The sequence below is a fragment of the Pleurodeles waltl genome, chromosome 10 (genome assembly GCF_031143425.1).
Source record: "Pleurodeles waltl isolate 20211129_DDA chromosome 10, aPleWal1.hap1.20221129, whole genome shotgun sequence".
Lineage (NCBI taxonomy): Eukaryota > Metazoa > Chordata > Amphibia > Caudata > Salamandridae > Pleurodeles > Pleurodeles waltl.
In genome coordinates, this window is record NC_090449.1 from 503,992,951 (window position 1) to 504,017,799 (window position 24,849).

The following is a 24,849-nucleotide window of genomic DNA, read 5'->3' on the forward strand; positions in this document are numbered from 1 at the left end:
GTGTGCTGGTGGGGAGAAAACGACTAAGTCGACATGGCACTCCCCTCAGAGTGCCATGCCAACCTCACACTGCCTGTGGCATAGGTAAGTCACCCCTCTAGCAGGCCTTACAGCCCTAAGGCAAGGTGCACTATACCACAGGTGAAGGCATTGTGGATGGAGGATTCCCTCAATAGGATTAGGGATGTGCCCCCCTCCCCTCAGGGAGGAGGCACAAAGAGGGTGTAGCCACCCTCAAGGACAGTAGCCATTGGCTACTGCCCTCCCAGACCTAAACACACCCCTAAATTCAGTATTTAGGGGCTCCCCAGAACCTAGGAAACTAGATTCCTGCAACCTTAAGAAGAAGGACTGCTGACCTGAAGCCCTGCAGTGAAGACGGAGACAGCAACTGCTTTGGCCCCAGCCCTACCGGCATGTCTCCCAACTTCGAAGAAAACTGCAACAGCGACGCATTCAACAGGGACCAGCGACCTCTGAAGCCTCAGAGGACTACTCTGCAACCAAGGACCAGGAAACTCCTGAGAACAGCGGCCCTGTTCAACAATCTGCAACTTTCTGCAACAAAGAAACAACTTTAAAGAGTTCACGTTTCCCGCCAGAAGCGTGAGACTTTCCACTCTGCACCCGACGCCCCCGGCTCGACCTGAGGAAAACCAACACCTCAGGGAGGACTCCCCGGCGACTGCGAACCCGGGAGTAACCAGAGATGACCCCTCTGAGCCCCTACACCGACGCCTGCAGAGGAAATCCAGAGGCTCCCCCTGACCGCGACTGCCTGTAACAAGGGACCCGACGCCTGGACCGAACACTGCACCCGCAGCCCCCAGGACCTGAAGGAACCTCACTCCAGTGCAGGAGCGACCCCCAGGCGACCCTCTACCTAGCACAGGTGGTGGCTACCCCGAGGAGCCCCCGTGCCTGCCTGCATCGTTGAAGAGACCCCCGGGTTTCCCCATTGCTTTCAATACAAAACCTGATGCCTGTTTGCACTCTGCACCCGGCTGCCCCTGTGCCGCTGAGGGTGTACTTTCTGGGCCTGTTTGTGTGTCCCCCGGTGCCCTACAAAACCCCCCTGGTCTGCCTTCTGAGGACACGGGTACTTACCTACTGGCAGACTGGAACCGGGGCACCCCTGTTTCCATTGAAGCCTATGTGTTTTGGGCACCTCTTTGACCTCTGCACCTGACTGGCCCTGAGCTGCTGGTGTGGTAACTTTGGGGTTGCCTTGAACCCCCAACGGTGGGCTGCCTTGGACCCAACTTTGAACCCTGTAAGTGTTTTTCCAACCTGTGAACTTAACATTTACTTACCTCCCCCAGGAACTGTTGATCTTTGCAGTGTCCACTTTTAAAATAGCTTATTGCCATTTTTGTCAAAACTGTACATGATATTGTGATTGTTCAAAGTTCCTCGAATACCTGAGTGAAATACCTTTCATTTGAACACAGAATGAATGCATAAACTAATCATAAAATAAAAGGCCATGGCATCCCAATTGTTTGAAAAGATAAAAGAATAGCACAAATTTTAAAACTGTTATTCTGAATCGGAGCATCGGTCTTCTAACGAAGAAGCTTCTCTGCTCACCCCCCAACTTTTTAATTCTTTCCCTAAGTTTCTAGATTATGTCTCTATCTTAAGTCTTGATTCTATGAATTTTATATGTTTATATTTATTTCTGTACTTATTTGGGAGCTTTGTATAGCATTCAAACCACCTTGCAGCTTCAAAGCATTTCCCAAATAGGGAAGGGAAAAAAGTAGGGCTATGTGTATTCTGGCTATTGGTGAGACTTGGATGTGCAAAGACTGCCCAGAGTAAGCCAAACCTGGAGATGGGATTCCATGTTACCACTAGCCATAAGCAGGTGTTTTTTAATTCCTCAGTCAAACCACAGGAAATCATATTTTATAATGGGATGGAGAAGAATCGGCTGTACCAACACCTAGGCCAAGAGCTTCTTGCTGTAGAATCACAACAATAATTCTGTCCCCAGTTAGGATATGAAAAGCCCATAATATGAGACAGATATGATGCCACGACTAGTGGTGATGCAGTTTACTAGTGTAATCGCCCTCAATTAGTTGCCAAAGGGTTCTATATTTTGCAAAGGTGGAAACTTTAAAGAATTTCCAATTGAACTAATATGGGGTTAGAACATCTTTCTCAGTAGAGGCAATTGAAAGTCACCACTCTTTGGGTTACATCATAACAGTTATTCTATGAAATAGGCTAACACTAACACCTACTTATTAGACTGTATGGATTTATCATCAACTGCATTATTAAACACTCAACATAATGAGTTATCAATATAATAAACATGGATGAGAGGAGGGGAATATGTAGTAAAGATTTCCTTAGTTTCTTAATCTTCATCAACTTACCAGGTGTAAAATGGTTGCCAGAATCTTGTAGACAGAGTTGATCTCTTCAGGGCTAAAACCAATCACCTTCATGGCATTCGCCACAGCTTTGAAGTTGGAGCTGTCATTACTCTAAAAGTACATTAAAAAAACATTGGTGCATGGTTAGCCAGTGTGAAGAAGAGATATACACTGTAGCCTCCTAGGCTATGGTTTCAATTCATGGCAGGCTAGACCATGGTAGCCTTCTTCCAATCCACCATTGAGAAGTGTGAACATTTAACAAAACCACAATGTGTTGCAAATTAGATTAGTCATGAGAACCAGACTTTAAGATGGCATTAGCTGGTTCCATCAGCATTGGAAGTCTGTGTTAGGATAGGGCAAACTGTAGAAATGTTGGGATAGCATAATCTCTCTTTAAGGTAGTTTCCTTGCACACATGGACCTGATAATGAAAAGTAACTTCCTGACCATTGGCATACCACACTGTGTTGTATCAATAATATAAAGCTCTTTATCTTCAAATAGGCCTTATCTTTTAGGAAGGAATCCTCTATCTGGCAGAAAGAAGAGTATATGCCCGGTCCAGATTACTGTTACACTTGTGACCCTCCCTAGGTCTCAGTCCTTTATGTCTGATACTCCTTGCCAGTGTTCATGCACACAAACATTATTTAAATAGAGAATGCTCCCTTCACGGTCTTTCCTCAAAAGGACATTGTCTTGACCTTTTGTACCAATCTAAAACGTCTTACTCTGTTTATATTTTTTATCTCAATAATAAATGTTTACCTTAAGAAGCTAAGAACTGTTAAATATTCCTTTATAATATGTTTTCCTATCTTGGTTTCTCTATTGATTTCATGACGTCATTGACATACTTGAACAGACCAAAATTAATCTTTGTGTATCATTGTATCATTTTAACAGCTACAGCCACTATATGAATTACTTATGTCTCAAAATGTAATGTATAGGGTTCTGAAATTCAGATTGATGGAATTTGACCTATGGGAAATAATGTTTCAAGAAAATAACCCTTCACCACCTGCCAATGGAAGACAAGCTAACAAAGAAAAATAGAAGTGAGGCCCAAAATCATAACCCACCACCTTTAAAGTGGAGGCAGATAAAGGAAGACTTTAACTGGAAGGGTGAATAAATGCACTGATGAATGGGTCTTAAAATGCCAAGATAATGGTTTAGCATTATGGAACTAAAGATTTTGATTACCTGGCCGTTTCCCCGGTTCAAAATCGAAAAGATCACCAAGATTGTTGACCTTCTATATGGGTGAGTTTGTGACTCTAATGCAAATCATAAGATGTAGCTCTCATAAGAAATGGGAGCACAAGAAAGCAATCCTCTTCAGTTTCGTCAGTGTGGTGTTGGACTTAGACATAGACGCAGTTGTTAACATGAGACGTGTGTATCACAAGTTATAGTGGGAGAAAGAGTATGACAGCGTGAGACTCACTTTCAACGACTTGTGTGCTTAAAGATTGTTGTTTCGGGTGGGGAGCAAAAAAAGTTATCCTCAGAGTAATGGGAAACAGGGTGAGCTTAGGGGGGATAATATGTTTTAAACCAACAACAGTGGGTAGATGATGGGGGAGAAGTTGTTGAGGCTGCTGTCTTGGAATATTAATGGATTACGGGTTGTAAATAGACAAAAGAGGTTGTTACAATACATTAAAGATGTTCAAGCAGATGTATTAGTGTTGCAAGAGACTCACCTGTCTAGACAAGAGTGTGGGGAGTTGTTTAGGTCATGTAGATGGGTACAATGGATAATATGCTCAGGCCAGAGTGGCGGGAGTAAAGGGGTTGTGATGCTTATTAAAAATCATCCTAAAATCTCCCTTCAGGAGGAACCGGTAGACAGGGCTGGAAGATGGGCCATAAGAAGACTGGTGGCATATGATAGGGCATTTACGGTGGTGGGTTATTATGGGCCCAATAAGGATGATATTGCCCAATTAGTGGATTTATTTCAGCACTTGTAGCAATTTTCAGACCCTATTATTTGGATGGGGGATTTTAATGTGGTGCTAAACTATGATTTAGATAGGTCATCAGGGAGTAGACCCAGAATGAATGAGAAAATGCTATGCCAAGTACTAATTATAATGTCCCTGTTGGGGTTATGTGATATATGGAGGGAGAGGATGGGGTTAACCCGGGGTACACATTTAACAACAAAAAATGCAGACATCAGTCCAGGATTGATTATATTTTAATAGAATATGGATTGGGGTAGGTGGATGCTCGATAGAACGTTGTTATTAAATGAGGTGGTGGTGCCAGAATTACAAGCTAAGGTAAAGGAATTCTTCGATCTTAATGTGGGTTCAACCTCCCCGGCTATGGTATGGGACGCCCTTAAGGTGTTTTTGCAAGCGAGGCTAATTAGAATGGCCTAGTTTAAAAGATGATTGTAAAATGAAGAGATTGGTAAGTTAGAAAAGCAGGTACAGCAAATAGAAACAAAATTGACATTGGTTGGTCTCAGGGATGAGGAAGTAGCTCAGCTCAATAGATTAGATCGAAGGGTGCGATCTGAGCTGAATGCTGTAATTGAGAATTAAGAAAAGATGTGAGGTGAACAGCCTAGGGCACTTTGAGTATGGAGAAAACTGTGGTAAATTACTGGCATGGAAATTAAAATCTAATAGAGAGAGAAACAGGGTGATAGAGCTACAAGATTCAACCTCAGGGAGCTTGAGGAGATGTGATAAGGAGGTAGGAGAAGCTTTCAGAGATTTATTTTCAGAATTATATGCAGAGAATCTAGAAGAACCCTTGGCGGTGGTGAGGACCTGGTTAGAAGAGTTAGGTTTGGACACTTTGAGTGATGAAGACAGTAGAGGCCTGAATGAGCAAGTTGGGCTGAAGGAATTGGATTAGGTTTTAAAATCAGGCAAGACTGGGATAGCTCCAGGCAGACTGTATGCCTTTGGAAGTTTATAGCACCCTGGGAAACTGTATAAAGATTTTTTTTGTGGGGCTGTGTAATGACATTTTAGAAGGGGGCAGTATGATGCCTCCGTCTTGGAAGGAAACACGTATTACAGTGATTTTGAAGCCAAGAAAGTACCCAAGATCCTGCAATGCACATAGACCAATTTCCCTATTAAAAAGTGATTAAGAAATGTTTGCAAAGATTATGGCGGACAGGTTAAATCTTGTTCATCTGGATCAAAAGGGTTTTATGAAGGACATGTTGATGCAGGAGTTGACACACACCCTGATAGGCTCAATTGATCTGGCTACTACATGCCAGGATCCCTTGGCGGTAGTAATGGTAGATGCCACTAAAGCATTTGATAGGGTTAACTGGGTTTATTTGAAAATGGTCTTCAAGTTTTTTAATTTGGGTAAGAACTTTATTGGGGTGTTGCAGAAGATCTAGCAAGATCCCAAAGCAAGTGTCCTAGTTAATGGTGTTTTAACTCTCCCTTGTAAAATTCAAAGAGGAACAAGACAAGGGTGCCCGTTGTCGCCATTACTTTTTAATATATACATAAAGCCTCTACCGTGTAAACTTAAGAGGGATCAGAGGATACTCTGGTTTCAGTGTGTGAATTGGAGTAAGAAGATTTCCCTATAACAATGATCTGTTAGTGTACACTGAAGATGTGGGTCAAGCAATGGTAGCCCTGGAAGAGCTGATAAAGGAATTTGGGAAAATCAGCAGATTTGTTGTGAACAGTGAAAAATCTGAAGTTATCTCATGGAACACGCAGGCGGAAGGGATCTCTGTAAAGAAGGAGGTGAAATACTTAGGGATCACAATAACACAGGATATAAATAAAATTGCTGATGTTAACTTCAAGAACGTTCTGAGGGAGTCTAGCCAGCTAATAAATAAGTGGGTCAGTCTTCCCCTTACTATGATAGGAAGGATTAACTTAGTCAAGATGATGATCTTACCTAAATTCCTATTTATTTTGAATGCAGTCCCTTCGATGTTTGAGAAAGAATGGTTGAGTAAACTTCAGGGAGAAATTAGTAGTTTTGTTTGGGCCTCAAAAGCGCATTGCTTAGAAGACGTTGAGGAGGAGGGGAGAGAAAGGAGGGTTGGTGTTACCTGATGTACAGTATTATGAGTGGGCCTTCTTCCTGAAGAATTCAGGGGAGCTAGTGAAGGCGCCAGGGGGATCTGAGAAAGGACACATTTTTACAGTCATGATGAAAATAAATGGAGTGTCCCAGAAAGGCTTTTTATATAAGTTTGGTGTTCCCAAGTTCTTGAAAAAAATAAGATTCAAGGTAATCTCGGATTTGGTAAAACTCTGGTGGGGTGTGGGAAGAGCCACTAAGTTACAATTTTTTAGTAAGTATGCACCAATATGGAACTCTCCAGGCTCCCCAGAATGGCCTAGAGACAAGTTTGCTGTTCTTTTGAAGGAGGCAGCCTTTTTGGATTGGGGCACATAGTCAAAGATGGGAATTTGGACTCTTCTGAGCCCCTCCATGGGGAGATGGGGAGATATCTTTCCAGGTTTAAATACTTCCAAATACCTAGCTGGATGAAACATGTAAAGAGGAGGTAGGGGGCTCGAATTAACTGGAAGAGTTTCTACATCTAAATCCCCCGAGAAAGGCGGTTACAAAACAGTACTGGTTGATATTGGAGATCGTGGATGGAGAGTACACCCTTCCGGAGGAGGTGTGGGGAGAAGACTTGCCAGAACAACGGATAAGAGATCAATGGCAAGTATCTAATACTCTTCTATACAACAGGTCGACCTGCCTCTTTAAAAAGTAATCATATGTTTTCAATCCACAGGTCCTAAAGTTATCTAAGATGGGGCATGGAACATCGCAGGTGACCTACATATGTTTTTGAACTTACTCGATTTTGGAAGGAGGTGGAGGAGGTAACAGGGGAGGTTATTTCTATGGGATGTCAGGGAAGCCACTCCTTAGTGATTTTTGGATCCCTACAGAATCAGAACAACAAAGAGGGGCAGCGCTAAATTGCTTTTTCATATGATTTTGTTGGCCAGACGAGAAATCTGTAAGAAATGTGTGAGTGCCCTTCCCCCCGACGCTGCAAGAATGGAAGGAGGCACTAATATATAAGTTAAATCTGGATGTGAAGGGGGTGGAAAGGTGCAGAAACTTTGGGCTCCTTTGAGAGAGTGGCTGGAAAGTACTGGATAGTAGGCATATGTTAAGTGGTTTTGGTATTGTCCTATGATTATACTGCTCACTGGTCTCACGATTCTCTCTGTGGATCCAAAGCAGCTCATGATCAGGGACTCAGCTCTAACTCCAGTCAGGAGCCTCTCGCCAGAGAGAGGTAAAGAGTGGAAGGAAGTTTCTCTGTTTTCTTTGGGTTTCCCCTCTGAGTCAGATTGTGCTGGTAAATGAGGACAAAAAAAGGACTGTTGTTTCAGTTTTTGTTGTCTGCCTTCCCATGTAATTTCTCTTCTTATAAAAAGATGAACCTGCACAATACAAAATACCTTGTGTTTCACTTGCTTTTCCTGCAGAGTATAATTTCATTAGGCTTGATAGAGAAAGAAATACAGGAGGGGGTGTTGCCATTGCCTTCCGCAACACAGCAAAGCTTTTCTTGATAGAATCGCATCTTACGGAGTGGGTGGAAATGTGCATCTTTAAATTGGTGATACCTGCAAAAGGAACCTGGAGAGGAGCACTTATAAACCGTCCCCCAACGGTTAAAAAATACTTTAGTAAAATATTGATGGAACCCATATATCCTGGCTGCTAACAATTTCTTGCTGGTAGGGGACTTCAACAATAATGGAGAGCATGCTACCAACCCTGACACTATTAATCTACTTTCTGACCTAGAATTGCTAGGCCTGCACCAAAAAGTGGCTGGATCTACCCATATAGCAGGACATACTTTGGATCTGCTGTTTACCAATGCCACCTATCTCTCTGTTGACCCCCTCCACTTTGTTGGTCTGGTCTGACGATCATGCTATCAAATTTCATTTTCAAGTGGTAAGACCCTTTAATCTCGGGGTAGCAGCATTTAGGTTAGTTAGACCATGGAGGAACGTTGAGCTCTTTTCCTTTACACTACATGTTCACCCCACTTCTGAGTGAACAGACAGCCTCAATAGCCTATAGCCTCAATACGGCCTCAATAGCCTTCGAAGAGCGCCATCACACGAGCACTTGATAAGGTCACTCCGCTAGCTTATGCTGTCCCAATCTAAAGACTATCTTGGTCCTGTGATTTTTCAGACTCCTTAAAGAAGGAAACAATAGGATGTAGAAGACTGGCACACAAAGGGAGGATCTCAAAAACCCCTGAAGATAGACCAATTTACATAAGGGCACCAATAGCCTACCCTAAAACATTAAGGTAGCAAGGAAATCCCATACTGTACACAGAATCAGCAACACTGGCAACTCCTCAAAAGAACTGTACAAGGCTCTCAAGGAATTTACCAAACCTGACACCTGTGCTGAACCTGTATTAGCTTCTCAGGCTCCTGCAAATGATCTTGCCACTCCTTTAAGGACAAAATAGCTACAATCTATAACATTTTAGTTAAGGAGATGGCACAGGAAATTAGGGCTGCGTCCATCCCTGCTCTTTTTCTTCTAGAGGAATTCAAGTGGATGACCCTGGACCAAGTTAATGTATTGATTAATCGGATCAAGTCTGGTTCACCAGAGGACCCCCACCGCCTCACATTTTTGGCAACTTTGGCCCCTGCACTTCTCCCTCCCATCACTGAGCTTTTCAATCTTTCCTTGAGTTTGGAAACCTTACCTTTAAAGTAGAAAAAAGTGAGGGTTAAACCCATTCTCAAAAGCCTTCAGTAGATCTCAAGGAATTGGCAAAGTTTAGACTCGTCTCATTGCTCCCTTTCCTCCGTAAAGTTATGGAGGCTTTGGTGAATACCCAACTAACAGCTTTTCTGGAAAGCAATCCTTTGCTTGATCTCTCCCAGTCCGGTTTTCAAGCTTCATTCAGCATGGAAATGGGACTTGTAGAAGTCTTAGATAATATAAGAATTTCTTTGGGTGACGAGCACTCAAAAATTCTAATATTGTTAGATATATCTGCTGCATTCAACACCATTTCGCACTCAGGGCTTGATTACGACCTCAACGGAGGGGATTACTCCGTCCCGTTTTGCAAGTACCATGGGAAATAAAGAAACTAGTAATACGGCGGGCAGGATATCTGTCACGTATGGGACGGAGTAATCCCCTCCACGAAGGTCATAATCAGGCCCTCAGTCTTATTCCAAAGACTGGGGGAGATAGGTGTCGGCGGAAAAGCCTTGGAATGGTTGAAGAATTTCTTGAGTGAGCGCACCCACATGGTACAGTTAGAGTCCTTTCGCTCTCGAACCATAGCCCTGAAGAGGGGGTTGCCACAGGGATCTTCTTTGAGCCCTACCTTTTTTAATATCTATGTGGCCCAATGGACAAGTGATAAAATACTTTGGTTTCAATGTCATCTCATATGCAGAATGACACACAACCTGTCATCACTATAGGGCCCAATATGGACTCTACTAAAGAAAGATTGTGGTGATTGTATGGGAAAGATTGCCTCTTAGATGCAGCTCAACTGTCTTCAACTAAATATAGGTAAAACAGAGGTGGTGCTTTTTGGGAAGGCCCATTCTGTGTGGCCTGATGACTGTTGGTCCCAGGGTTTGGGTCCAGCTCCTACCCCAAAAACAGTAGTGAGAAACCTAGGAATCATGGTAAAGTCTCTCCAGGAGGGAATATGTAAATGCCATTACAGGCACTTGCTTCAGTAGCATACGCCTCCTTAGGAAAGCATTCCAGTGGCTACCCCTTCAGTCAAGATAGTCATTTATTCAGGCTCTCATAGTTAGTGGCCTGGACTACGGTAATGCATTAATGGTAGCCGTGAATGAAGGACCCTCTTCTAAACTTCAGGTTGTTCAAAATACTGCTGCATGTCTAATCTGTGATCTTCCACCTCGATGGCCCTCTGAACCCATTCTTAGCATTCTCCTTTGGCTGCCTATAAAGAGTGCCCTCTGTTCAAACTCCTTTATCTGGGACATAAACCTTTACATGGAAGTGGGCCACTCTATCTGCAGGGCAAATTGCAGCTGTATGCCTCCACTCGGAGTCCCAGATCCAGTGGGAAACTTCTGCTGCAGCCACGGCGCATCTGTGCTATCACACATGGGGGCCACTCATTTTCATTTTGGCCCCTCAGCATTGGAATAAGCTTCAGTTACGTTTACAAGCATTCACTGACCTGAAACATTGCTCAAAACGGGTCTTTTTAACCTCAACTAAATGTATTGGTCTAGTTCAATATTCCTACCTCGGAACCTGTAGAAATGTAACAGCATTGACGGAACCTATTCAGCACCGTAACATAATAACATAACATAAAGCAGTGGTGAACGAACAATTTTCAGAGTGGGGGTGCTGCCATGAATGTTATATCGCTAAAGTTCAAGGTATTGTGAAAATTTCAAGTATCACACAAAGAACAAGTGTAGCAAATGTTTTATGTCCATTAAGCAGGACAGTAGTAAGGGTGCGGTAGGTAACATGTGGTACATTTGGGAGCACTGGTGAGGTAGGTACTGTTATTTACAGACAGAATATTTTCTTTCCAAATTGTCACTAAATTTGCAAAGAAATGCAGTTTTACTGTAAAACTATGTAAAGTAGAAAGGATAATGTGTGAAAATCGTGTTTCAGCAGGCTGAACTAGCAGACATGCAAAGCTCCTGCAATACCCCTATAGTTACACAGTACTTATACACAATAAAATACAATACTCAGTGTTACCAAAAATAAAGGTACTTTATTTTAGTGACACAAGGCCAAAAATATCTTAGAGACAATACTCGGTTTGGAGGTAAGTATTACACACAATATATACACTAGTAACCGAAATCAGGTAAGTAAACAGTTATAAATAAAGTGCAAACAGTAGAAAATACAATAGATTGCAATGGGCCTAGGGGCAACACAAAGCATGTACTAAAATAGTGGAATGCGAATATTGAATTCCCCCCTTGGCAAGTGTAGTGTGTAGAGGGGCGCTGGCAGTGTCGGAAAACATCAAAGGTAAGTAAAGTACCCCACCCCATAGCCCAGGAAAGCAGGACTAAAGTAAAACAAGTTTTCCTATGACACACTACAAGTCGTGATAAAGGATTTTTCAAGAACCAAGCAAGACTGCAAGCAACAAATGATGGATTCCTGGACCTGAAGACCTGTGGAGAGAGGAGACCAAGTCCAGAAGCCGAAGAAGAGTCCAGGAAGGACAGGAGCCCCTGCCAACCTAGAAGAAGGTGCAACAGTGGATTCTCTGGTCAGAAGAAAGTACAGAAGAGCGCCAAAGAAGATGGCTGCTGGTTCCTGCTTGGTGCAGGAGATGTCCCACGTCGAGTTGTTGGATGCAGGCTGTTTGCGTCACTGGATTCTGCCAACAAGCCTTGGTTCAAGAAAGTACCCTGTTTGCGTCAAAAAGGAGCTGCCTGGGCCCAGGAGGGACCTGGGGGTCTCAACTCATACTGAGGAGACAGAGGGGGCTTTCAGCACTTCAGAGAGCCATCAGAAGACCAGGCTGCACCCACGGGAGTCCCAGAACACGGGGACAAAGAAAATGCAAAGCGCGGTTGTTGCAGCACTACACAAGAAGGTCACACGCCACCAGATAACAACTCAGGGAGCTGTGAGTCCCAGGATGGAGTGCTGGGGACCAGGGCTACACTGTGCATGAAGGAGTTTTTAAAGAAGTGCACAGAAGCCTAAGGAGATGCAGAAGGCATGGTGCACAGGAGTACTGTTGCAGCAGGGGAGGCAAGCTCTTACCTCCACAAAATTTGGATAGCTGGACCTTTGGACAGTGTGGAGCATTTCGGTCCACCACCTGTGTTCCAGGTAGCATGCTTGTCGTCAAGAGAGGAGTCCCTGAGTACTGGTCGTCGTCACAGAAGGGTGCCTGCAGAAGCAGGGAAGTGACACCGTCACTCCACCGGAGATTCCTTTGGTTCTTCTGGTGCAGAGTGAAGACAGGCAGTCTTCAGAGTGTGCACACATTGGAACATGTTGCAAAAGCTGGCTGGAGCTGAAGTTGCAGGTCGCAGGAGTCATCCTGGATACTTTGTTGCAGTTACAGCGGTTCCTGGAGCAGTCTGGGGTTGATCTAGCGGTCAGAAGCTGAAGCAGAGGATGCAGAGGAGTCCCGGAGGAATCTTTCAAACCGAATCTGAGGAAACATCCAGAGGAGAGACCCTAAATAGCCCTGAGAGGGGGATTGGCTACCTACCCAGGTATGCACCTATCAGGAGGGGTCTCTGATGTCACCTGCTGGCTCTGGCCACTCAGAGGTCTCCAGAGGGTCCCCCCACCTTGGAATCCAAAATGGATAACGCCAGGGGACACTCTGGAGGAGCTCTGGGCACCACTCCTGGGGTGGTGATGTACAGGGAAGTTGTCACTCCCCTTTCCTTTGTCCACTTCTATGCCAGAGCAGGGACTGGAGGTCCCTGAACCGGTGTAGACTGGATTATGCAAGGAGGGTTTGGTTTGTGCCCTTCAAAGCATTTCCATAGGCTCTGGGAGGCTACTCCTCCCAAGCCTGTAACACCTATTTCGAAATGGAGAGGGTGTAACATCCTCCCCCAAAGAACATGCATTGTTCTGCCTTCCTGGGATTGAGCTGCTTAGTCCCCAGGAGGGAAGAAACCTGTCTGTGAGGTGGCAGCAGCTGGGGCTGCAGTGGAAACCTCAGAGAGCTAGTTTGGCAGTACCGGGGATCCATGTTGGAGCTCCAGGGTGCATGGGATTGCCCCCCCAATACCAGATTTAGATTGGGGGGACAATTACATGATTTAAGACACCTCACATGGCCATATTCGGAGTTACCATTGTAAAGCTACATATATGTATTGACATATATGTAGTGCACGCTTCTAATGGTATCCCGCACTCACGAAAGCCGGGGAACTGGCCCTGGACAACGTGGGGGCACCTTTACTAGTGCAAGGGTGCCCTCTCACACAGTAACTTTAAAAAGAAATGCTACAGCCCACAAGGATCTCCTGGAACCCAATGCCCTGTGTACCTAGGTACCATATACTAGGGAATTATAAGGGGGGTACAGTATGCCAATCAGAATTGGAATATGGAGTCACTAAACTGTAGTGACAAATGTGGTAAGTAGAGAGAGCATAAGCACTGGAGTTCTGGTTAGCAGAACTTCAGTGACAATGTCAAGCATACTGACAACACATAGGCCACAAACTATGAGCACTGGGGTCCTGGCTAGCAGGATCCCAGTGAGACAGGTAAAACACACTGACAAATAGGTTTTAAACTATGAGTACTGGGGCCCTGGCTAGCAGGATTCCAGTGAGACAGTAAAAACACACTGACCAACAGTCACAAACAGGCCAAAAATGGGGGTAACCATGCTAGAAAGAGGCTACTTTCTCACAATTATTATAAGTATATCCAGGGGCATAGCTTCAGAGGGGGGATGTTACATCCCCCATATGAATATATTTTCTGATAAATAGTTGGGTAGTGGTGCTCTCAGTCGGGTATGGTGAGGTGTCTGTCAGACTTCACCTGGAATTTTTACACACAGACAAAAACGTGCGCACACTCTCCCTTTCTCTGTTTGGAAGACCTTAAAAAATGTTGGTTATTTCACTAAATAATGTGCTTTCCCTCACTTAGTCCTCCTACCAATCCGCATTCCTCTCCCTTTCCACTGCCCCGAAGCACCTCTCTGCACCCTGCTTGTGGTATAACGTATTTTCCCATCATGTTCCAGCGTGAGTGTCAGGAACTCTGAAGCAAACACCCCCTAATCATACTGACCAAGCTACACCCCTCAGTATATCTATATAAAAAGCAACATTGAAACATTTTAAATGATGGTAAATTTGAAGGGCTTTGAACGTGAAGGCTACACGTATAGTTGGTATCCTTTGCTAGGCTGATGGGACAGCAGATGGAATCTAGTATGAACAACTGGCGGCCTCCGTTAAAGCCCTGGTCAGCACTGACAGAAAGCGAGCATGCCTTAGGACCAGAAGAGAAAAGGCTTCAACCTTCCATTAAAAGTACATTTTTGATGTTTGCATTTGTTTTTATTTCTGAATTAAACAACTCATTTCACAATTTGTGTATCTGTTTGATGTATATTTGTTTTTGTGTTTTCTCCTACAGTTTTTAGGTTCAAATCAGAGATTGATAAGGGAGGGTTTCCCAGCCTCCAGTACTGATTTAGTGAGGGCCCTCACAAGTACTGCTACTGTAGTGTATATTACTATAAGCCAAGTCTGCTGTTTTACTTGATACATCTAAATTCAACGTTTAAAAAATATATGTAAATGTATTCTAGTCAGAACCTGTGCGAACATTTAAGCACTCCAAGCGAAATAGCTTTTTACCTCCAGAGCGCTCCCCACGTACTCATAATAAGTCAATTTACTGGATCTTAGTTGTTATTTGGTGCCATCTAGAGAGGCCATGAGGTAGGCAGCCCGCTGAGCAATAATTGTTTGATTCCAAGAAAATATTTTTAACCACTGCTGTAAAAATTGGAGAACTGTCCCTCATTTCTGGACTGTCACTGATTTTGGGACAGCCGCCCTTTTAGAGGCTGTGGTGCAAAAAACTCAAGCAGAAGTTGTTTTTTTTTCTACTTTGAAGGGGGGCTAGGGGTACTGGGTGTGCTGCAGCACCCCCAAAATAACCATGCTGGAGTTGACAAGGTGAATGAGCAACAACATTACAGATATTACTGTAAAAAAAACTGTCTGTTGTGCATACCTTTAAAGGGTGTTATTTCTGGCGAGCTTTGCTGCGCTTTAAAAACAGAGATAAAGGGGATATTTATACTCCGTTTGCGCCGAATTTGCGTCGTTTTTTTCGACGCAAATTCGACGCAAAACTAACTCCATATTTATACTTTGGCGTTAGACGCGTCTAGCGCCAAAGTTCATGGAGTTAGCGTCATTTTTTTGCGTGAACACCTTCCTTGCGTTAATGATATGTAAGGTAGGCGTTCCCGTCTTAAAAAATGACTGCGATGCATATGCGTCGTATTTATACTCCCGGGCAAAAATTCCATGCTCTAGTGCTATATTTGTGACGGTGCGCTCCAAAAAAGCCCCACCAACATGTCACTGCCCCCTTATCACTGTCCTCCTTAACACATTTGGTACACCCCTTCTTTGTGTGGAACTTGCAAATGCCACACTCTCTGTGACTTCAGTGATGTAACACTGATGACAGCCCCTCCACTTCGAAAATATTTCCGGCACCACTGGTTATTATGAGACATTGATCAGGTCTATTTGACAGCCTCTCAGCCTCTGCCTCCAGGTAAAAAAGCGGGTTGAACCTGGCCAAAACGTTTTTAATGAAACAGTGACATCCAGTGGCAAAATCAAAATAGCACATTGATGGTGCGCCAGATATTAGAACTCTCCAAACGGATTTCTGAAAGGGATACGTGTGAACACTACCCACATACCAGAGGCGAAGTCCTGCAAAACAAGAAGGGGATAAGAGATTTAACTGTGGTCGAGCCATGCACTATTTCCATTGATAGAGTGGTAACGAGGACACACCCTTCATCCATCCATAAACTAGGATCTGCCTACTTTCTTTCCCACCACTCCCACTCATGCAGAACGGGCCCTGCACTCACTAGATATCAAAACAGTTCTTTTCTTCTACATTGATAAAAACAAAAGTCATGAGAAAAACGAAACAACTCTTTGTTAACTATGGTCAACTCAGACTAGATTTAGCCACCTCCAAGCATCCTATTGCTAGATGGACAGTATCAGCTGGTGAATAAACCTCTGCCACGGAAGCCTAAGGCTCATTTTATCAGAAGAAAAACAGCTATTGTAGCTTGTATCAGGAATATTCCACTTGCTGACAAACATAAGCCAGCTACATGGAAATAAATCCACACGTTCATAAGACGCTATTGCTTGGATTTAGACACTCAAGTAGATGCTATGGGTAGGGAACTCTGAGAAATCCTTTAAGTAGATAATCTCTTTCGCCAGATAGTGTTTTTTCTGTTCACTTCCTGCTGCCTGAAAGGTGCCTTCAGCCTGATAAAGTTAGCTTACAGCCCTATCCTAATGTTTATGATTGTCAATGAAGATCCTAGGATGCAGAAGAAAAAGTTACTCATTTATAGTCCTTGTTCTGCATCACAGGAATGCTCAATGCAATCATAAACGATCCACCCGGCCTCCCCAACTGGGTTGAATTTAGTACTGGAAATGTAAATATAAATAGAACATAAAATTCTAATACTGATATTACCATTAAAAAAAAGACCTGGCTCTGTGAGGCAACTGTCGTTATAATGCATCATAGGTACGGGAAGCTCCTGGACTCAGTGTAAGCTTACCAGGGCACATTTTTTCCTTCTCTTTCATCCACTTTCACACCTTTCCGCACATTGGATGTTGCAAAGCAGGCTTGAAACTATTCTTTAAGTTCTTCAAAGGGTTGCTCAGGAAAAAATGAGCCACTGGCAGGGTTTTGCTCGTCATGAAGACGAATGGACACTGTATCTTTTTAATGCACAATCTAGTTTATGACTATCAATGAAGATCACACAATGCAGAACTAAAGTTCAGAAACATATTCTCCACAAACTCCGAATAGGAGGTATTTACTACACATGATAAATACCTTTCCATGGGATAATGGTACTTACCTTGGTCCTCATTGCAAGTAGGCAGAACAGGGTTGGGTAATTTCCATACCTAGTGACTATCATTATCAAAGGTGTTGTATTTAAACTCCTGGTCAATACCATATATTCAGAGTTCTCTATTTGAAGAGTGAACCTTTTTGCCCGTTGTGCCTTTTTCCCAGATTAATTTCAGCAGGTTTTACCTGCCAGAATCTATCAGAAGAAAACTGCAAGGGTGTGATATTTTACACACAAATCGTAATTCAAATCCACATGAAAAATCTTTGTTGCGCAAAGATCAGAATTTACCCATCATAGTTTAATGGGGACCCACCTTATCCTGCCCAACTTGCAATGAGCTTAAGAAGCTAGAGCACAGATCAGAAGTAGACTATAAAATTCTGATCCTACACAAGCCCTGTTTGCGCACGGATCATAATTCCAGGTAAAGCAGAGATTATTCTATCTGGTCATTATCAGATGCAGTAAATTCTTCACCTCTCCAATCCTCTCCCCCAGTCAATTCTGATAGGTAATACCAGCTGTAATTCACTGGGAATGGACAGCAATTATTGGGTTATGTGTAGTTCTATATACCAAATTCTGCGTTTTATGGCATATTTCCGACTTTGAGCTTCGATTGCTTAAACTCAGATGTCTATATCATTCTATAGTGCTTCTTCCTGTCCAGTCTCAATGACCAACAGGGCTCATTGTAGCATTTAACTGCCTCATCAGATCTCACCTGAGCCCCTGGATTACACCATGTACCCTCCTTCCTATCCACTGCCATCGGACTCCACTCTCTTCCTCTTCTATAGCTCTGTCAGAAATCCCCATCCACTCCATCAGGACTCTGACCCCCCAATATTTTTAAGCCCATGCTTGAGCACAGGTGGGAGCGGAGGGTAGGTGTCAGTTTTCCATTGGTCACCAAGATTTTGAGCATCTGCCAGTTTGAGTGGATTTCCCACCTCGTGTAATAGCAGATGATGAATTTGTGAAACAATGATCCACTTCTACCCTCAGATTTAGAAAGAGTAAGCCCTTTCTCTAAATATAGACAGGGGGTTCTGAAAAGAAGAAGGAAATTACCACAAGGAGAACTTTGATTCTGTTATTATGGGAAGTTTCCATGGGAAGAGGCAGGGAATTATACAGTGGGTGAAGTCACGCTGAATGTGGAAGCCCAAGGTAAATCATCCTGAAAGTCATTCCTGGTTTAGGAAACCATTGAGCGCAGCTGTGCAATACTCAGGCACAGAATGACCCAAATGGCAGCACTCACCAGCCCAAGAGCAGACCATGATGATTTAACAACGCGCCAAGATCAGCACGCCATGTTAAGAGGACGGCAACCCAAATTGGCCAACAAGGAGAGCAGCAAAGTGACTCCACAGAGGGGAGGCTGATGTCAACTAGCTCTCCCCACAACCCTTCCTTTTCTCTAGGGAACCCGGTATATGTGCCCAATTCACAAAACTAGTCAGTATGACGAGAGAGGTTACCAAGGAAAACAGACTCCCCCTTTGAAAATGCTCGGTCACCATACCCCTTCCAGACTGCACGATCATTCTACAGACTCTCTTACCACTTCCCCACATTCCCAAATCCTGGACCTAAGCAAACTGCTTCATCTCTTGCAATCATGCCAGCACTAATCGTACCTTATGCCACCAAGTTCATCCACCTCCCAAACATCTACACTCCCCAGTCACCAGGTGACTTAGATCAAGCATTGCCAATCCAGATGAGTTACCCATCATAAACCCACCAAAATCTACATAAGACAACTCTTTCTGCCTCTCCATTCCAACTCACCACAGTAGATACTGGCTTTTAACCTGCCAGCAGCCCCACTGATGTCTGCCACATGCTTCTAGCCCCACCGGAAAACAGCCCCAGGCCAAAATGGTTCTCAGCACAGCACACAATGCAATGTGCACACCAAATCAAAATTAGCCCCTGCAATGTAAAACTGTCTGAGCTCTCCAACCCCCACATACATGATCCCTGCTTTCCTTAGCAACAGCGTATCTCAAGTGTCAAATGTTCACTGGTCGCCCTTTGCACTTTAGAATTCAGTTCAAACTTTGCTGTAGAGCCTTCAAGACCCTTACTCTTGGTTAGTGTTTGCATAATAAATAAGTGAAATAAGGGTCAAGAATTAAAAAAAAATCATACAGAATGCAAGTTGTTTGTTTAACACGCCAAACATCCACTGTTGCCTGATCTCCCCCTTACCCAGTCAGCATGTCTGAAGACCTTAAGTTGTGCACACCATGTGAGATGTATCATACTTTTTAAGGACTTTTCTTTTTGATTACTTTTTTGCTATTTTGCAAAGTACACTGCTAAGTGCAGAAGGTGTGTGCTGTTGCAACAAGCACTATTGTGCGCACACACTTTGCCATCTGATTTCTAAAGTAACCAAAAGGTTACACTTTGCACCTTATAAAACGCATACATGAATAAATAGTGTGGCGGAAGAACGCAACTCCTACCTCCCTTGAACTAGGTCCCGGTTACAGTAGATTTGTTTTCCATTATTTGCACCTTAACGTATGTTAGAAATGGGGTCTCTAATTAGCAGTGGTTCACACCCTGTCCTTGTAGGAACCCTCACTCTAGTCCGGCTAAGGGATCCACACAGCTCAGGTAATCCCTGCTCACCCCCTTGGTAGTTTGTCTCAAGCAGTCAGGCTTATCTCAGAAGCAATGTGTAAAGTGTTTGTATACACACACACACACACACACAAACACACACAGTAACGCAGTGAAAACAACGTTAGTAAAACAAAATTAATGGTGTTTAGCCCCCGACCAAGTAGGAAATGCACTATTACTTTGGATGGGTTTCCCTTCAGTAAGGTTAGATCAATAGATTATTTGAAGATATCAAATAAACTACGCTGGGAGGACCAGATCAGCAAAAGTGTGGGGCTCCTCCAGCACAGAGCGGCGGCCATCCTGCGCTTTCATAAAAGCTCTGTATCTAAAGCTGTATCCCCAGCTATTAACATCTATCTGGCAAAGGCACAGGGTGTGGCCGCCTATGGTGCTGAGTTGTGGGGGCACTCTAATAGTAAAAGATAAACTGTGGGCGAAAATTATTTTGCCAGGGCTCTAATTGCGTGCCCTAGTACCACACCCCTGATCCCAATATTTTTGGACCTTGGGTTTAACCGCATAGCCGATCTGATAGCTTTAAGACCCTTACTTTTTTGGATAAGGATTTGGACTGTCCCCGAACTTGCCATATATAGGGATTCCCTTCTTGATTTACTAAAAAGACCGAACGTGGTTTCCATTCCATGGTTCAGACATGTGTCAAATTGGTTTCGTATTCTGGGGTTGGGAAGTTACTGGGAGAATCCACAACATCTGGAAAAAAAATCATAAAACTATTTTAAAAACAGCTTATTGGTCCTATATAAGAAACAACTCCACCTGTTGTAAATCCTATGGTCGGCTGACCAATTTATTTACTGACTTTAAGTGGTATCCTCAGTATGAACCATATTTAGATCTCATACCTGATTTACTTGGGAAGGGCCTGTATGCTTGTTTCCGTTTTGGGAGTTTACAGTTGTTGTCCCGAACAAGCAGTTGGGGAACACCTTCATTCTCTGGCTTATGCCCAGCTTGTTGTGGCAGTTCAGAATCTTTAGAGCATTTTATGTTTTTTTTGTCCTGCTTATTCCATTCCCCGGTCAAAATGGATTCATACAATTTGTTGAAATTTGGGTTTGAATCATTGTTGCACTGCTCTAAGGATTTTAAAAAGTGATACTTTTAATCTTTTAATCCTTGCAGTTAGCAAGTTCCTTGTGGCCGCTTGGCATATACAAACTCATTTTCTTAAATAACTCTTCCTTTTAAACTAATAATAGGTATATAAGTATGTTATAGCAATGAAGTGGAAGGTTTTATTTTATTCGTTTTTATGTCTTTTGTATTTTGGTATATGTTTTACATTCTGAGTTTAAATTGTATTTTGATGCTTTGATGGTTATGTTAACCGAATAAAGCTTGCTTTGATGATGATGATGAACACAAACATAGGCAATATTTATCTGAGTAAAACAAGACAAAAACAACAAACATCCAGCATACACAAGTAAAGATATCACGTTTTAAAAGTTTAAATGAGTCTTAGTCCATAGGAATCAATAGTTGTATCTTTTAAGCACAAAGTACTTGGGATGTATCAAAAACAATGACGATGAGGGCCGCAGGGGAGGTGAGGTGCTGAAAAAGCAAAGGGATGTGTTGTTTCCTTATTGCGCAGGGGCGGTGATGCGACAATTCTTTCCTCACAGGTCAGGCGATGTATCAGTGCCTTACTGGCAGGGGAGGCGATGCGTTAATTGTTTCCTCGCAGGAAAGGCGATACGTTGATTTCCGGACACGTAGCCTTGGTTCCTTACTGTGATGCGAGGTCGATGAAAATTGATTCCCAGGGACGATGCGTGGAAAATCCAGACCCACTGTGAGGATGGAACCACGGTGAAACAAGCGCTTCGTCGATTCCACAGGCGCTGCGTTGATTTTGCAACTGCGGTGCGTTGGTGCATAGATCTTCTCCTTCAGATCATCAGCTAGCATTTCCAAGGGCCCATGGACTGGAGTTCTCACCATTTGGCAAGTCAGGACTCTCAACAGAAGAGCCCAGGCACTGGCAGATCAAGTATTTGATGTCTCTGAGACTTCATAAAAGGAGGCAGGCTCAATTCAAGATCTTGGAGAACCTTGGAAAGCAGGATGTAGAAAGTAAAGTCTAATCCTTTCACCCCCAGTACAGAAGCAGTAAGCATCAGGCCAACACAACAAAGCAACAGGCAGAATGACAGTCCCTCCTACAGCATCCAGCTCTTCTTTCTGGCAGAACGTCCTCAGTCCAGAAGTGTTATAACTTTGTGATGTCAGAAGTCCAGTACTTATACTGATTTCTGCTTTTGAAGTAAACACATTTCAAAGAAAAGTGTTTGTAGCGTACTAGACCCTGCATTTCCCTGCCCTGGCCCCAGACACACTCCAAGGGGTTGGAGACTGCTTTGTATGAGGGCAGGCACAGCCCCATTCAAGTGCAGGTGTCAACTCCTCCGACCACTCTAGCTCAGGAAGACCCATCAGGAAATGCAGGAGACACCACAGCTCCTTTTGTGTGACTATTTAGAGTGAATTCACAAACAGCCCAACTGTCATCCTGACCCAGACGTGTATTCCACAGATAGGCAGAGGCACCGAATGGTTAAGTAAGACAATGCCCACTTGTGAGCTCAAAGACCCCAAAATCCATATCTCCATTTGCTCCTAATGGGAAATTACACTTAAAAGATTTTAAGGTAATCTCCATGCACCACTGGGGAGAGATAGGCCTTGCAATAGTGAAGCCCGAATTTAGCAGTATTTCATTACCGGTACATGTAAAACACACCAGTACATTTCCTACCATTTAAATACACTGCATCCTGCCCATCGGACTGTCTTTGGCCTAATTTAGGGGTGACTTACATGTAGTAAAAGGGAAGGCTTGGGCCTGGCAAGTGGGTGCACTTGCCAGGTTGAAATGGCAGTTTGAAATTGCACACATGGACACTGCAGTGGCAGGTCTGAGACATGTTTGCAGGGCTACTCATTGAGGTGGCACAACCTGTAATGCAGGCCCACTAGTAGCATTTAAATTACACACCTGGTGCCTCTACTAGAGACTTACCAGTAAATCATTAAAGCCAATCATGGAGAAACCAATCACCAATACAATTTAGACAGACAGAATATGCGCTTTAGTAGCTGTTAGCAGTGGTGAAAAGCCCAGAGTCCTAAAGACAACAAAAACAGGTCAGAAAAAGTAGGCGGAAGAAGGGGATAACCCTGCAAAAAGGGCCATTTGCAACAACATATGATTAGGGTTTTCTCTATACTAGACTCTGCTGGGATTCATTACTCCCAAAGAATGGCAAAATAGCCGTAGGCTTATGGGGCCCCAAAAAGAGACAGCACAACGGTGATTTCATTGCAAGACAGAAGGCTGATATCATACAAACGTTTTACTTGCTGTATATTGAACAGCACCTTCAAAGCACTAGTATACCCATGACCCTGCTCTCCTGGGTGAAGTAACAACATAAAGAAAATACATCCACCCACTATAAATAGAGGCAGTCCAACCTCGCTGCTTGAGTTAAATCCATTCCGCACCTATGTTATGTGATGTTTCATTCACTGAGATGTGTTTGTTAAGAAAAGAGTGGAGGCTGCTTTCAGCCTTTCAGCCCTTCTTTGGTGAACGCGCTTTAGTTAAAAGCCTGTCGTGTGCCCTGAGGGGCGTATAATGAATAATTGGCTCAGTTTGGCTTGAGAGCTTGCCAGCGTGTGCGTTGATCTGTTAAAACATTGTTTGCTTTGGAACGCGTTAGTGCGTCAATCGTGTATGGATTTATAGCTACTGGGTGCCTCTTTCAAGAAGCGCGGTCAGCTTTAAAAAGGAAGAGCATTTGTTTCATTTCCACTTGAGAAAACAAGTGTTTCCCGTTTTTAAATAGTAGCGCTCAATCTAGGAGTGAGGGGAGGTTTGCACCGCCTCAAATACTAAGCATTTAGGCTTTCACTCTGAAAAACAGGACTTGAACCATTAAGATTCAGTTTGTCTTGTGTTTGTTCTAAAAACGGAGCGATTACAGGGATTTCAGATGTTTAAAAAGTTATTGAGACGTGCATGCTATAAAGTTTAATTGAAACGTGTGTAGAAACAACTCTTATAAGTATTGTGGTATGGAAAAATTGATCCTATTCAGCAGTTGCCATTATATTGTGAGGGTTCAATTCCCTGTTTGTGGGGCATTCATTATGAATGAGAGAAATAACAGGAACAAGGACAACGAGGAGGAAAAATGTGCGGGATTTTCTGGCTAGTTGGGTGTAAAAATCAACACAGAAGGTAGTCTCTTCCTCCTTTAAAATGTGTCAAATGGTATTAGGAGTTATGTGGCAACGGCTGTACCTTTTTTGCCTGCACTCGCAGTGGATAAGAGATTAGTGAAAAGTAAGTAGACTGATGGAGGAGAATCCTCGGAGGGCTCAGCATAATGCGAATGGTTATGGTTCAATTCCGCAGTATGGAAAGGACTTACTGGCCCTACGGCAAGATTCTATTATGGGTTCATTGGATGGACCAAATGAGGAAGTAAATTATAAGTTCCCAGATGACTGACATGATAATGCTACCTATTATGCTGATGATGATCCTGCCAGATCCCTTACAAAACTGAAAGCGGCCGATAAAATGCAAACACTGGTTTTGAATGTGGAAGGGAACACATTGTTTGACCTCAGGTTGTTACAACACTTGATTTACTTTGAGTGGTTTCCTACGCCTTTTGTGGATCAGTCGATAAAATCTAGAATCAGAATTCTGATTGACAGAACCGCAAAGTCCAAAATGAGAGCAGAATGCCTCAGACTGGTTATTACCAACAAAGCAGCTGTAACTCTGATTTTGGATGGTAAAATTGTCACTTTCTTCGGTGGCCATTCCTGCTACTTCAGACCCAGCTTCAACTGCCAGTACTGACACACCAGGCCGATGGCCTTCCAACAAAGAAGGAGGGAAAGATATTCATCTTTAACGCAGAGCAGGGAGTGTTCAAGGTAAAAGTACTCTCCTTCACCCTGGTGAAAGTTGGGCGCAGTGTAGTTTTCTTTGCAAAAAAATTGGAATCTGATAAAAGGCAAGGAAAAGTGTTCAGTCATCCTATGCATGGACAATTTGACAGCACTAAGGCA

General features: G+C 43.5%; 1 protein-coding gene across 2 annotated transcripts in view; it reads right to left on the bottom strand.

The window, feature by feature from the left end:
• LOC138261666 (unconventional myosin-Ig-like) overlaps positions 1–24,849 on the bottom strand; it is a 912,364-nt gene that overhangs the window by 586,908 nt on the left and 300,607 nt on the right. For both annotated transcript variants that reach the window (XM_069210894.1, XM_069210895.1), the window contains one exon: positions 2,391–2,501. In XM_069210894.1, the coding sequence (XP_069066995.1) occupies positions 2,391–2,501 (111 nt within the window). The remainder of the gene's footprint in view (positions 1–2,390; positions 2,502–24,849) is intronic.